A 16121-nucleotide genomic window follows, 5' to 3' on the forward strand; every position below is an offset into this window, starting at 1 on the left:
GGGCAGCAAGGCAGGCGCTGCGCCCGCGAGCTCCGCCACATGGGCTGCAAGGGAATTCTGGCACTGACCTGACCCCCACCTAGAGAAACAAAAGCTTGCAAGGAAGCACATGGTGCAGCTCTTGTAATGTCACTCTCTCCCTCCTCGAAATCTTAAAGAGAAATCACTTCCTCGCTTATAATCTCATGGGTACAATTAACTTTACAAAGAAGTGGGGAGCTGTTTCTTTTCACTTTTGCTGATCACTGAAATAGGAAAATAAGATGTTGATCAGCATCATCTGCCATATCTATCTCCATTCAAGTTATTGCACAGGAAGATTTTTCCAAAACACTCTACTCTCAGACATAAAGTCCAATCGATTCTGCCTTAAACAGCCTGGGCCAGATCCATTAGCTCATGTGAGGTCAGCAGAGTCCCAGGGAGTTAGTTCACTGACGGGACCGATTTATCCCAGCTAAGGCTGGCAGTGATTTTGGTCCCGTCTATTTTCATTCCCAGAGGGCAGGTTGATGGGGTTCCCTTCACCTCAGTACAATGCAGAGATCTCCAGGGACGCTGGTTCTTTTATAGCCTGCTCTTGTAGACAGCGGGATGCAGCAGCCTCTCTGAGGGCCTCGCTCATCTGCCTTGTTTTGGTTTTGATCTCCACTGACTACACAGGGCACGAGGGCGCAGCTGCAGCAGAGGATCAGTTCAGCTCAGGCCTGCACTTCTGAAGTGCTATTTCCCCCACTTCCCGCAATTCTGCTCACGCTGTGGAGCAGTGTCAGAGCACACAAACAGAGCCCCTTTGGGGCGAAGCTAACGTGGAAGAGGCAGAAGCGCATTCAGTGCCATCTGCAAAGGGGCTTTCAGTCCCCAGAGCAAGACCTGAGTAACCCCCAAATCTCCCCCCTCCAAGATGCGAACGCGGAGGAGGCCAAGCCCAGCACCCAGCTGTTCAGCCTGCAGATCTGTCCCAGCTAGTCCATGCTATTTGCTCGTGTAGACAGTGGCCTTCTGGCAGCTCCTTCAGATGCAGCTACCTGCATTCAGGTGAATTAATTCCACTCCAATTTATTTTGTATAAATAACATGGACACAAGCCAGAAATGTTGAAGAGGTAGGTGCATTGGCTTGCGATTGTTTTCGGTGTAACATTTTATGGTCGTGTTTTCTGGCAGGGAGAAGCCCAAAGCAAATACCAGGCACAAACAGCTGTCAGGATCCTGTGTTTTGGTGGACCCTGCAGTGACTCAGAAACACTGGAGCGTCTTTCAGCCTGCTGCCAACACAGATCAGTCTTCTTCCACCGGCAGATCACGAGGTGACAATTTTGGGACCTCTCTATGCTCAGACAGTCTGTGTCCCTGAGGAGGCACACTTAGCTCTGGACATCTCTGAGGAGGGCTAAACAATGACAAATTCCTAAAACTTGCAGATCATAATCCAAAGCCCAGTGAATTTACCCAGCATTTTCCCAGCATGGGAGTCTCCTGATCGCACATTGGTGTCAGCAGCACAGAGCCCATGAGCAGTGGCCAGGACTGCATGCGCAGAGCAAGCAGCACCTGCAAGGTGCAATGTGTCCCACAGCAAGGGACAGCCCTAGGGCAGGTGCAAAGGATTGCTCATTGAATGCCCCTCTCCATCCCTCATGCTTGGAGGACAAGCTCCGACACAGACTGACTTGCAGACACCAAAAATAAGGTGGGATGAATGCAAACCCTTGTGACAGGGACAGGCTTCTGAGAAGCACCTAACAATAAATATGATGAATAAATTTATATATTCTCAGCCTTAAGGGACCATTCTTCCAAGGTCTCCAGGTTGGTGGAGCAATTGTGTTCATAGGCACACATACAGCCAGAGCTTCCCATTAATGTCGATGCTGTCTACCAATTACTCTGTCACAAAACAGGGACACTGTGCCACCACACACAAGTGACAGGCAGGTGGACCTTTTTCTGCACTCAGGTAAAGCAGTAAACACCAGTCAACGTTTCCTGGGTAATTACCAGTATATATGGATGCTACATCATGTATGTTAACTTAATAACACACATATAGGCTAGACATATAGACATCTCTCAGTTCAAGTTGAGAAGAAAGCAGATACATAAAGAAGTCATTAATTTAATTATCTTGAACTGGAGATACATGATGGTCATACTCCCCAATTTACATTTCCAAGAGCACAAACAACATTTGTTTTTCTCCCTTAAAAATAAAAACACACTGAAACAGAAATGTATGTCCTTTATTAACAAATTTTCAAAATAAATCTGAAGAAAAAAACGTCTTTGGTGACACTATCTATAAAAACAACCTATCTTAGATGGTAAACCTAGGATGTTATACAGGTTAATGAAGTAAACCAAATTATATGGCTTTTTAATTTCTCATTCTCTCTTTTTCTCTCATTCACACACTTGCTTTAGGTTTAATTGCACCATGTTGTCAATAGTCAAACAAAGGGGGGGAACACTTTAAAAAAGATGTGGCAGCATGGTGAAAACATTGGTAATGCATTAGAAAACTTTTCTCAAAAATGTACATTTTATACAAAATAAGGTTGTACTTTTTGCTTTACATATGCCCACCTAAGAATTCCCATTCCAGGTTTCCAATCCCATTACCCACACACTATACATATTTTCTCTCAAAATAAATACACAGGATTATGTACAAGGCTGCAAGACCCACTGGATCATCACTATTCTACTGTGGAACAGCCACTAAAAAAAAATCATGAAAAAGTGGAAGTGAGCACCCAAAAGCATCCGATGCATCCAACAAACGCCCTTAATTTTACTTTGACGTGAAAAGTAAATGTAAAGACAATCAAAACAGTGCTATAAAGGCCAGCGGGACTGAGGTTTAAGCAAGGGTGATGCGCGTGGTTTGGGAAGGTGCTGTTCTGCCCTGCGTGTGGGGACAGAACAAACACATCCCCCCTCTGAGCAGGGGATGTCACCGCGAGACCCCGCCAAGGGTCCCAGGGCCTCCCACCAGGGCCACCCCCTGTGACAGCCCTTGGACCATGGAACCAGCCTGGAAAAGCCCCCAACCTGCCCAGGCAGCTCTTGTTGGAAGAGACTTTCCATTGAGGAAATGGGAAAGCCGCCGTTGATCAGTCTATGTGTTATGACAACCACTGGGTAGGTTTGTTGGGTATGGGGAGAGAGAGAACACAAGGAGGACACTGCATTTTATGCTAGGAAAGCTAAAGGTTTTCAAAACAGAAAAAAAAAAGACACCCCAAAACTAAAACCAAACCACCTACAGAATCCACTTCTAGTTGGGTCTTTCATTGTTTCAGCATCAAATGATCATTTCTGTTCTTGAAATGACACGTTTTTGGTGAATGAGCTATTTTAAAAGAAGGCGCTCATTGGTGAAAGATTATTTTCTTTGTCCAAGGTGGCTCTCAAAAGAAACTGAAATCTGAAATCGATCAAATCCATGATGTTTTCAAATGAAAAGGAAAATCAAAGTGCTGGGTATAAGCCATGCACCAGCACACTGCTGTGTTCATTATGACATTATGACGCAGCTTAAACATTCACTCTTGGAAGAAGCTACAGTAATAATTAAGAGTTTCTCACAAAATAGAAAGAGGGCAAATAAAATCTCCTACAAGGAGAGCCAGGCACTTTATATCTTGGATGCTTGGCCCTACTTTTGTGTCTCATTTATGTCAGTATGAAACCCTCCTCCAGCAATAGATCTCATTCAATTATAAGTGAGAAGGGTTTCCTTATTTTTTTTTCTTGTAATAAATTCAATTAAAAATTCATCAGTTCTTCCAAACTCTAATGCCTATTTTTATTCTGTTTTAATGGCATGGATCTATTCACATTCATCCATCCATCTCACCCCTGATTAAATTAAGGTCAGTAACCTTTACGAAAGGCCACATGCGTAACACTCAGTCAAGTCATCAGGCGTTCAAGTACCTGTAAAGTAAAGGCTAACATAGCCTGCCGTTAACGAAAAATAAAATAAACCCTACAAAAGGAGCAGCAAGGAATGAACCTTGCTTTAGCACCATCTGAATTAAGGGGGATTAAAAAAAAAAAAAAGACCAGAGAACCATTAACTCACATACAGGATGTGACCAAATGGTGATTTCATTGGCTAGAGAAATTGCACAGCCCCATGCACCACTGATACACTGATACACCAGCAGGTTTGGAAACATGCCTGGTGTCCTTGGGAGCACTGGCTGTAACATCTGCACCCCACACTGTAGACGGAGTTTCTAAACTGAGTCTGTCTCCAGCTTTTTCCTCCATCTCCATCCCGTGGACACGGAGTTGTGGCCATTATGGCCCCTGGCCACCAAGAACATTCCTTCCTGGAGAGGTGGTTACACCTTGGCAACATGCTCCAAAGAAAAATGCCCCTACCTACCCGAATCCATTCTGGAATTCAGCCTTTTATTGTTACTTGATTAATTAGCGACTTATAAAAAGCAGGAACCTTGAGCCATGATCAGAGCCAGCTTTGCAGAGTCTTGCAGCCACCCAAAAATGCCTTTAACAGAATGCAAATAGCTTAAAAGCTTGGCCCTTCTTGCCGCACTCCAAAAATGGTGAGCCATTTTGCTAAAAATCCATCCCATGTGTCCCCCCAAATGACATTACATAAAGACCTTTTAGAACTGCAGTCTTTGTGCAGTCCAGAGTGAAGAACCACGGGGTTCCCCTCTCTCCCAGGCTCCTCCTCCTGCAGACAGATCTATCAACTATTTCTCTGGGCTTTGGACAGAGCACATAGGTATGCTTGCCAGCCAGCCGCGACAGGAGGAAAGCAGGAGCTGTGCCAGCCTCACCCAGCATTGGAGGACAACAACCAGAAGTCTAAGGAGAAGACATATTCTAGGCCCTGAAAGAGCTGCCTGACTTCCAAAGGGAGAAAAGCACATGGGAACTGCTGAGCAGTTCAACCCAGAACACCAGATCCCTGGACTTTGCCTTTGTGACTACAGAACTATCAGCAAAGGAACTGAAGTTCAGGTTTTATGGGGTTTGGGGAGTGGAATTAGCAGCTTACCAGAGCTGGCAGGAGAACATCCTGCTCCCCTTCCTTCCCTGTTCCTGTCTATTACACCCTTGCATCTTACATCTCTGTCCATGCTGATTTAACTTGCTGAAGTGGCATAAAAAATACAGCAATCCATTGGACAGCTTTCTGCGACTTCAGTGAGTTAAATGGCTCACAGAAGTGTCTGATGGGCATTAGGACTGGCCGAAGGCCTAAGGTCAGACCGTGTGGCCAGGTCCTGGCACGGGCCAGAGAGCAGCACAAGTCAGGGGTGAAGTAGCACAAGTAGAACCCATCCCCTCAGCAGCAGTCATGAGCTAGAGCCTCTCTCACACCCCATTTGGCAGATTCCTGTGAGGATTTGGTTCAGATTTAATACAACGTGTCAGAAACTGGATGCTTCTGCCCTAACTCGCTGTGTGCTCTCGAGTATCTCAATGCGTGCGAATAGCAAATCATTTTTTTTGTGTCAGTCTTTATGTGTCAATTTGCATAAAAACAATTAGTAATCTGCACTTGGTACTTTCAAGGCCTCTTTCAGTTCAGGCAGTCTGATCTTCCATCAACAGTAGTTACTTAGGCTTCACAGCATTCCCTCCACAACCAGAAACTATTATTTTTACAAATAAGGAAACTTGAGGCATACCTCATTTTTCAGAGATGCTTAAAGCTGTTTAATAAATCAGTGCCTGAATCTGAAATTAAAATAGCAATCCTGGTTCCAGCACCTTCTTATTACTCTAGCTATTATTTACCTCTCTTACTTGCTACAAAGGAATGAGGTATAGAGAGATTTGCTGGTCTTCTTTTGGGCATTAACACCAAACCTTCGCAAAGTAACACTGTTCTTACCATAGTTCTTGACTGTTATTACAATCTACCCTGAAAGTTTTTTAAAGTGCTTATTGTCTTAGCAAATTGGAATGGTAGCTTTCGAAGTTAAATCACTGCTTTCGTTTTAATTCTTCAATTTAAAGAAAAGGTAAATAAGAAAACACTATAGAGAAATAAACAACTGCAATATTTCTATTTAAAATACTGCCATTTGAAATGCTAAGACTACTTTTGAGCATCAGCAACATCGATATTTCAGGGCAGATTTTTTGTTCAAATTACCCTGCCTTAAGTATATTTGGAAGAACTTGCTGTCCCCAGTACCACATACTTAATTGACAATGCAGTTTAATTCAGATGACCAAACCATATGGAGAATTTTTTGCACCTATTTCCACGTCAGCAACTTGGGGAAAAAAAAAAAAAAAAGGCCTACCATGATTGGATTTCATACAGGACAATTTGTTGCAGGCTGAATTCCTGTATTTCAAGCAGTAACATGTCTTCATGCCTTCTCTTTTGCCCAACAACCCTTTCCACCCCTATAGCCCTTCCAGCCCAGGGCAGTGCTTGGACATGGTGAGGGTGATTTGGTGCAAAACAGTTGTGAGAGAGTAAATGGCACTGAATTCTTGCTGTGCATTAAGCCCTTTCTGTCCTCCACATTACTGGTTCATTCCTTAGCAATAATGTTCCTCTCCCCTTCAAAAAATAAGATCCTCAAACAGAAGGATCTTAATTCTAGTTTTATGCATTTTGAGTTCTCCAAGTTTTCTGTCTATCCAATGAAATTTTGCTATATTGGCCGCTATTAGCTCGTGGAAAATTCAAGAAAAGAAAGAGTCAGCAGCAAGTGAAAAGCACAGTACTTAGTTTCTGTCCTGCTTGTGCTCCATTTGTTTCTGTAAGTAACTGCTGCATTTTCTCCCTGTGAGATTCAACATTTAACTTTGCAAGGGAAAATGAATGAAAATAGCAATCGAATGCATGTGAGAAAGAAATGGCAGCTCTGAAACATTCACAACCAACACAATTTTGATTAAAGAAAGAACTCTGTTTTTAATAGTTTTTTTTTGATCATTAAAAAAGTTTAAACCTGCATAGCAATCATTTCAAAAATAATTATTTAATGTTCCATAATGAAACTGTACACAACCTAGTCTCGAGCGACAGAAGCCTGTGAGGTGGCTCGAAGCAGTCCAGGGCAATGCACCCCCGGGAGCCGCATTTTTGGGACTCTTCTGTCCTCGCACAGTCTGGCTCCTCGTGTCGCTGGGTGTGCGCTGGGCAGGGCGAACAGTTCGGTGCCCTCGGCCGGGCTCCTCAGAGTCGTTCAATGTCTCGGTATTTCTTCCTCAGGATGGAGACCTGGTCTTTAAAGAGGACAGGGTCGAGCCTCATCTGAGAGTGGATCAGCGGCATATAGCCAAACCAGCTGGCAAACGTGTTCATGCAGCTCTGCCGCTGCGCGAAGTGGTCGGGGTCGGCCCAGCGCGAGGCCCTCGAGGTCTGCAGGGGAGAGAGGCGGACGTGAGCGGCAGCCAAGCCCGAGGGCGGCGCCGTCCCCCATGGCGCTGTGGCGGGCACGAGCTCGCCCCGCTCCACAGCGCCACTCAAATCAGGCCCAGGGGCAGCTCCTTTCCAACCCCGGGAATGAAGCGGTGCCCACGGGAGGAGCCGGCCACCCCGCGGCCTCTGCTCGGGCAGCAGCAACGCGGGGAGGAGACCTGAGGTGCCAGCGGCCTCACCTGGAGCACCAGCACCCCCAGGGGCTCTCCGCACACTAGCTCACAGTCCTTCTTTCTTTCTTTCTAAACCCACAAACTATTTAGGAAAGAGGAGAACAAGCCATTAAAAAAGTAGAAAAACAGGAATGAGAACAAGGGCACCATTTTCCACTAGAGGTACAAATCCTAGAAGCAGCTGCTGCCTATGGCCTTCAGCCACAAGAGGAAAAACACTGGAAAATTATTACGGTTTGTCAGCTCCGAAATGCATTTCTGCAGTCTAGACCTGCAAAAATTTATACACAAGTAATTTCAAACTGCTTGTAATTGAGTTCAGTGCCACTTCTTTCATGCCTGAATTTACTCGTATGTGTAAGTGTCCTGCATGTGAAAAGCAGGAGGCTTCCAGGAATCAGACTGGCTGAGAGCAGCACATGAGACAGAACCATCTTAAGCACTGAGAAAATAAGCTGAAATTGCAGAGGCATTGCATTAAACTCTGCTGAGGAAAGGACCTCAGGTTGTCTTTATGCAAAACACTGTGGCCTGACTTTCCAAAGCTCAGAGCAACTGTAATTCCTATGAAAGCCCTGAGCAACTCAGCACCTTCAAAAAAACCAAAACCCTTGAGCTTTGAAACAGTTATTATTCTCTTTACCTAAGCTACATGTATAAATACAATAAAAGTTAAAACTACCTTTTAAGAGAAACTATGAATTCTGAGAAACTACTAAGTTGTTTTGTGCATGCATTTCTGCAGAATTTTGCTTCCATTTCCAGTATACTCTAAAAATATATATAAATTTATAAACTCAAAGTGTGTTAATTAAAATGTGAGGAAACAGGTAGTCAGGGAATTGCTGAAGGAATTTGGCATCAGACTTGATCTTTATCCAAGGCTTGTTCAGTTTAGCTAAAGCGGTAGGTTATAATGTGCATTGATTCCAGCCTCCTGATTATACACAGCCACTAATGAGCAAGCAAAATCTCGCTGCTAGAGGATTACAGGGGACATGCTGACCATTTGCAGTGAATTTCCATATGACCATTAATCTCTGTCACCACACTGAGGTTACAATAATTTTTTATTTGTCTTTCAAGGAATTATGAGCACAGTCCACTGCATCTCCCAAAGCTGCAGGAACAACTTATCTTAAAGAGAGTTATAGTTCATGGTTAACTCAAGTCACCGGCTCTAAAAAAAGAAAAATGCATGTGCAGACTGTGCAAAACAGCCAAAGCACAGCCCTGTGGACTAGCAAAGCTCAGACTTCAAGTAGTAAGTAGCTTCGGACTGCACTTCATTGTTAGCATGAGGACCCTTGGGTGCCCAGATGAGTCAGAATTGCCGAATATTATCTATAAATCAGATTAAAATACAGTGCCAAATAGATGAGGGACTCTACAGCCTGGTTTGGGCACTCCTCAGTCATAGTTCCAGAATATTGGGCAATGCTAACAGAAGAAAATGTGACGAGACAACAAAGTGCCCATAACTTCTGTCTCTTCTTCCCCAAGGAGCCATGCTATAGGTTATAGTGCTGATCATGTATACTTTGGCAGCACAGGTGGGAGGCTGGTTAGGACCTGCAGCTTCTGTGCTCTTAATCCCGTCACTCACTCCCACAGGGCAGGAATAACCCCCCAAGACTGCCAAGCACCTGTGCTGTTAAAAGGTGCATCCATTTCTGCATACTAAACTGAGTATTTCAAGGCAGCTAGTGAGAGATCATGACCATAGGATAAAATGCCCTTGTGCGAAAAAGTGTTTAAAAAACATAAGTTACCTCTCTTCTTACAGTCTAGTGTCAGTGCCTAACAACAGTATAAACTTTTACGTAGCTGGGCTATGGCTCTGTACATTACATTTATAAATAATAATTAAATATATATATATATTTAGAATTTACTTCTGCTTCTATCATTGCATGACTGGGTCTTAGATCAATAATATTTGATCAGTAAACTAAAATCTAACCAAATTCAATCACCACAGTCAGCTCCACAGTCATCAGGGCGATGCCCCTGGGATCACCATGTACCGTGATCCTAACTGGAAGACTACTGTGCACCAAGGAGCCGGTGCTCCACGTAGCAGCTGACCTGAGAAGGCACAGGCCCACACAGTGCTGCTCAGATCCCCCAGCTGAAGGATAAATTTAGCCAGCTAATTATAATGGAGGGGCCTGTAGGCAGCTCCAACTGGGTGTCCTTCTCTTTATCTAAAAATGAAGCAGCATGTTCCACTGTGAACATCCTTTTGCTTGGTGAACAGAACTGTTTTCTTCTAAGAAAATCCTATATGAGCTCTAAGACCAAAATGTGGGTGGGATGGGATTTGCAAAGCATCATGTCCTGACTGAGAGGTCCATCTGCTGCTGTATCATCTTGGGTTCTCAGTACCAGAAGGAGCATAATGTTTAATTGTTAATCCTTTTTTTCCAATCCTATCTTTGCATATTCTGATTAAATATTGTATTATATTTAAAGATTCAAATAATTATTCTTTCTTACTGATATCTAGAAAAAATTCATACCTACCAGGTACACACCATCATAAAGAATATAATATGAAAAGACTATGAAGAGAAGTTGTCATACGTATAAACAGTTGCTATTTCTCCTTAGAGTTTTTGTTTCATTATAATAAGCTCAGGTAAAGTCTATTTACAGTTCTGTTAAATTAAAAACTGTAAGAAATAATAACAGAATTGAATTCATTCCACAAGTCTGAATCTGGAAGTCAAGAAGATGCATTAACAATACAGCTCAAACAGCTAAAACATGCTGTGGATACATACCTGTCCCATCATGGTCTCCTTATACTGCTTTTTCTGTGTTACTTTGATTGGAGGCAATTTTGTCACAGCTGACACCAAAAAATTCATTAAAATGTCCTCACAATTGGCCAGTTGGTCCACCATATTCTTTAGGCTGGCAGGCAGGTAATGAGTGTACAGGTAGTGATAATATCTGGGAAAGCAACAGCAGGGTTATTAAAACAAGTCACCTTGTTTTCAGGGACTATAAACTCCAAAGAATTCCTGTCCCAACTGAGACACAAATTTTGCATGCAAGTCTGGATACACTAGATCCCTCCTTCGGTCTTAGCCTCCAGCAAAAGGGAGGAAAAATCACTATCTCATCAAGGCAGTAAATAATGTTATTGGATATTGCCTAGCTTTTTAATTGGATTGAAAGAAATAACACTGACTTAAGTGTATGATAATGGAGAAGTAGGAAACAGAACTCGCTGTGATGTATTGTGACAGTCAATATCGATGGATCTATTTTCTCCTACTTATTTCAAAAACATGTCAAGCTGCATAGAACACTATTGAATTGGCCCACTATTGTCCTTCTTGTTCAAATGAGTCTCCTCTGGGTGTACATCATGCCCTCAGCCCCTCTTTTCCTTTATGAGGAAGAGGATCGGGTGCTGAGGAACATGTTCACCCTCACTTAGAGGCTAGAGCTCTCTCCAGTCTGGTGAGGCCCGAACAGGAGGCCCGGGTCTGAGCACGGCTCTGCCGGGTACCCCCCGCATGGCATTTCTAGAGCAGCCAGAAGACTTTGCAGGCTGCAGCTGTCAGCCAGCACATACCCAGAGCCGGGCTGGAAGTAACCTCCTTTCTGCTACGCTACGGGCCATTCAGCCGAGCGCCTTAATGAATTCGGGAACTCTTTGAAGTGTAATTCCTGATGTTAAAAAGAGAAGTCCGACTGCCTCAAAATACAAGTGACTTCAAAGAGACCCAACAAGCGCAATAATGATTACCAGATCCCCAGAGTTAAACCAAGAGCTTAAATTATTACCCCATAAAAAGTAGACCCATTTATTATCTTTCCATTTTTTCCCCTCTCCGGAAGAATGCTCTTTATTCCCCCATGCTATTTTGTTTAAGACAGAAGGAAGACGGCAGATGCTCTGGGTTCTTACTTGTGGTAAATAGCAGCTCCTGTCAATACCATGGAATAGTCATTAGTCCATTTGGAGGTATAGCCCCATCTCTCCTTAGTGTTGTCCCAGAAGTGACTGCGAGCAGGGTACCCTACAATCCTATCTGGAAAACTCTGCCAAACTGTAAAGGCAAAATCCACCTGCAGACAAAGGCACAGGCCAAATGAACAGTCAAATTCTTTCAACAAATGTCAACAAAACAAAATATTACCTTGCCATTAATTCATAATTCAGAATCTTGAAACTGTTGCAAAACATTAATTCCATGTATTCATCAGCAAATTAAACTGACTGCTTGACATTTTGCCCTATAATTATGCACATTTTAATAGTTCCTCTTAAAGGGAGTCTAGAGCATCACAGCATTACATTAACATTTTCAACTTGCCCTTTACACATTAAACCTTTTCAAGTTACAGAAAGAATAGGTGTAGATGCATGTATTCATAGTTAGCTGCAGCACAGTGGCAATAGCCATGTGGTAAACTGAACCTTTGCACATCTTTATGCATCTCGCTTACCTACTATTTCAGTACTGTCAACACAAAGCTCTGAAAACGAGGAGTCAAACACTTCAAATTATAAGGGTGTAAAACAAGTAATCAGCATGCAGTTCTTTTATATCTTCCTTCTGTTCCAAGCCTTTGAGGTACATGCACTTCATGTTTTTAAGACTCTCTATATGGCCTAGAGGGTCAAATGCATATCAAAAAAAGAGGAAGACAGCATTCCCATGTAGTATTTATATAGCTTCAGGAGCTGATGCTTTAAGAAAAATGCTTGTATAAACCACAAGAAGATTTTCATCTCACTGTAATTAATTTAATAACTCAAATCTCTGAGGATTGAGAGGGTGACAAGACATTGCTATCCACCAAACAAATTGCAGAGACAACAGGAAAGGAATGATAGGGGCAGTTTACAGCAGACTTATTGGCACTGCATTTGAACAGAGTTTGGTAAAAATACATATGGAAAGTTTTTGCTTTTTTTTTTAAAACCGATGTGAAGCTTTTTAACAGTATCTTCATTTCAATTTATGTTTTGCAGCTCAAACTTGCCCAAATTTTAAAAAGAATCAAAGACAATTCTACATGCCCCATGAACACCATGCAAACAAGGGATTCATTTCTACAGTGCATACAACGTTCTCTCTCAGTACCAAAGGAACTAAAGCCTTGCTCAAAAATACTTGAAAAACCTTCCAGGAATACAGCCTCAGTTAGGGGTTGAGAGGTTAAATAAAGAATAGCAGCTATGAAAACAGCTACATTTCGTGTGATTATTGTCAGGCTTCTCTCATTTACAAGTGTTTTTATGAAACAGAAGAGTCGCACATGTACTGGAACACAAATTTAGGGACTGGTTCTTTTCTTTCAAGTTGTTTCAAGGAATCTAAGGCCAAATAGACAATGTGTACCACCTAGTTATCATTATAGTTCTAGCTATAGTTCTGATCTCATCCAAATCAATACCACATGAAAGCACTAGATGTTTTCTCTCTGCAAAGGCCTTTCCCATCAAATCTGACATCTGTTTTCTTTGGAGAAGTTGGACAATCTCAAACTAAAATAAATACTAAGGCAGCTACATACAGAGTCCCCGCTTGCGCATTTAAATATCTATCCTTGTCCCAGTGGGAGGCACTAAAACAACTACCCCAAGGGAAATCTCCCTTTACAAGAAAAAAATCCCAGGTTCTCGTCCTATGTAATTTTCAGCAGCTTTAACACTCAGCTGATCAGCAGGAAAATGCAGCGAGTCTCTCAAATCCCTGTATCATTTCCAACCCATGCTGATTTCTAATTACTTTCCATACAAACATCCTTGCTGGCGTGCGGCGGAGCTCTTTGGGCTGTTCCTTGCATCGGGAGAATTGCGCATCTATCCCTTGGGAAAAGAAACCTTTTACTAACTCTAGAGCTGTGCTGAGTGGCAGACGTGTCTGATAAGTGTTCCTCTAGATCAGAACACGATCATGATTGACCATGTTTCAAAATTGCCTTTCCTGGGTTTCTCCATGTGACTCCAAGCTAGTTTTGAGTTTTGAGTGTTTGAGACACACTCTTTAGTTACACAAGCCATATGGCCAGGGAAACAAAGTAAGAGAAAAGCTTCAATTCTTCATAGTATTCCACTGACCTGGGCATCCAGGCACAGGAGTATTGAAGCTAAAGGTCTGTGCTAACTGGAGAGGCAGCCCAGTTGCTTCTCTTAGCGGCCCAGGCATCACGGGGCTTGCAGACCTAATACCACACTGCAAACACAGAGTATCAGCAGCAAGTGGCCCACATGAGGGGAAAAGCCACAAAGAAATGTGGACATCGTTTCACAAAAAATATTTGTATTTTAGAATGTTTAGCATAAGACATGGCCAAGTTGAATGAGAAACTTTATTTATTTAACATGCATTCCAGAAGCCTGACTGACTCCAAAGTTTGGATGATGACTAATTATCAGGCAAAACAAAACAAATCTGCAAATCCTTATGGGATCAACCAGCTACATTGCTGTAGATACCACCACAGTGATGTCCTTGACAGGTCTACCATGGTCCTCACATCAGCTGAGGCATTTACTCCTCATCCTGAAGAGCAACCTGCTTAGGAACTCCAGACTTAAGATAAATGCCTTTTATTTGGGGGTTCTTTTTGTTTTTTTTTTTTTTGGCTGTGCAGGACCTTGCACACAAGTGATTTGGGAGTGGTTGTACTCTTTCTAACCTAGCAGGAAGCACCAAGATATAACCTGGAAATCAAATAGGTTAAATGCCAAAGGCTTCTTCCATCTGTGCAACAGAAGAGGGCTACAAAGTCTCCTCCTGGAGCAGACTGACCAAAGCTCAGCAAATCTCATCCATTTACAACAAATTCAGTGAATCATAGAATGCTTAAGTTGGAAGGGACTTTTAGAGGTCATCTAGTCCAACCTCCCTGCACATGCAGGGTCATCTAGAGCACGTGGCACAGGACTGCATCCAAGTGGGTTTTGAAGATCTCCAGAGAAGGAGACTCCACAACCTCTCTGGGCAGCCTGTTCCAGTGCTCTGTCACCCTCATTGTTAGAAAAATTTTCCTTAAGTTCCTGTGGAACTTTTGGTGTTTCAGTTTGTGGCCATTTCCTCTAGTTCTGCTGGTGGCCACCAGTGAAAAGAGGCCAGCACCACCCTCCTCACTCCCTCCCTTGAGGTACTTATAGACACTGATCAGGTCCCCTTTCAGCCTTCTCTTCTCCAGGATGAACAGGCCCAGCTCCCTCAGCCTCTCCTCATAGGGCAGATGCTCCAGGCCCCTGATCATCCTCGTGGCCCTGCACTGGACTCTCTCCAGCAGCTCCACATCCCTCTTGTACTGTGGAGCCCAGAGCTGGACACAATACTCCAGATGTGGCCTCACCAGGGCTGAGTAGAGGGGCAGGATCACCTCCCTCGACCTGATGGAGACGCTCTTCTTAATGCACCCCAGGATCCCATTGGCCTTCTTGGCCACGAGGGCACACTGCTGCCTCATGGTCAACTTATCATCCACCATGACACCCAGGTCTTTCTCTGCAGAGCTGCTCTCCAGAAGGTCAGTCCCCAGCCTGTACTGGTGTCTGGGGTTATTCCTCCCCAGGTGCAGGACCTTGCACTTGGCCTTGTTGAATTGCATGAGGTTTTTCACCACCCAGTTGTCCAGTCTGTCCAGGTCCCTCTGGATGGCAGCGCAGCCCTCTGGGGTATCGGCTACTCCTCCCAGTTTGGTATCATCAGCAAACTTGCTGAGGGAGCACTCTGTGCCTTCATCCAGGTCATTGATGAACAAATTGAACAGGACTGGACCAAGGACTGACCCCTGGGGGACCCCACTAGCCACAGGCCTCCAACTAGACTCTGCACCACTGATCACCACCCTCTGAGCTCTGCCATCCAGCCAGTGAGACCTGAGGGTTTATAGCAGTGACTGATGGCTAATGTTAGATATTCCTTCACTAACAAATAAGCAGTAATAGCATCCGCGAAAGGCCCACATCACCGAAAAAAGAGCCGTGTTATGTAGTGGAGTGGGAAAAAGGGAATGGACATAAACATGAAAAAAGGGGAAAGCATAAAAGAAAACTGAGTTTTTTTCAAGCTATTCCCTGACCATCATTAATAATGTATTTCCCAAATATTGTGCTCTATATAAACTGCCATCAATTTCTCCCATGGTTCTCAGGAAGTGGTTCCAGAAATCAATACTCATTCCAGTTGTAAAAATTGGTTTTCTACAGTATCTTTCTTTTCTTTGTGCAGTCTCGCTCTTGGCACAAACGCCCCAATATCTAAACTAGCAAGGCTCTCCAGGTCTAGGGGATGACACAGGAGTCAGTGGGAGAGTATCCTTAGGGAAAATCAGAAATCCTACCTTAGGGGGAAGCACTCTCTTGTAGAGTGGCAGCAACCCCTGCTGACACCCCTGCCTTGCCCACCCACGTCCCTACTGGTAACGTGTGAGGAAAAAGAGCTACCCCAATGAGCCAAGTGAGAAGGGAGCTCTAAAGCAGACTGCTCTTGGCTGCCTACACCCGCCTGCAGCTATGTGACTAAA

At 43.7% G+C, this 16121-nt stretch overlaps 1 protein-coding gene across 1 annotated transcript in view; it reads right to left on the reverse strand.

Annotated features, from left to right (window-relative positions):
- Window positions 1-7138: 7138 nt before the first annotated feature.
- The window catches only part of EXT1 (exostosin glycosyltransferase 1), a 156317-nt gene continuing 147334 nt past the window's right edge, over window positions 7139-16121 (reverse strand). Inside the window, exons 9-11 of the mRNA XM_088533295.1 lie at window positions 11533-11693; window positions 10394-10565; window positions 7139-7374 (exon numbers count right to left, since the gene is read on the reverse strand). Of these exons, the coding sequence (XP_088389421.1) occupies window positions 7189-7374; window positions 10394-10565; window positions 11533-11693 (519 nt within the window). The 3' untranslated portion in view covers window positions 7139-7188. The remainder of the gene's footprint in view (window positions 7375-10393; window positions 10566-11532; window positions 11694-16121) is intronic.

The sequence above is a fragment of the Tinamus guttatus genome, unplaced genomic scaffold, assembly GCF_059628265.1.
Source record: "Tinamus guttatus ecotype Peru unplaced genomic scaffold, ASM5962826v1 Tinamus_guttatus_pri_ptg000492l, whole genome shotgun sequence".
NCBI lineage: Eukaryota > Metazoa > Chordata > Aves > Tinamiformes > Tinamidae > Tinamus > Tinamus guttatus.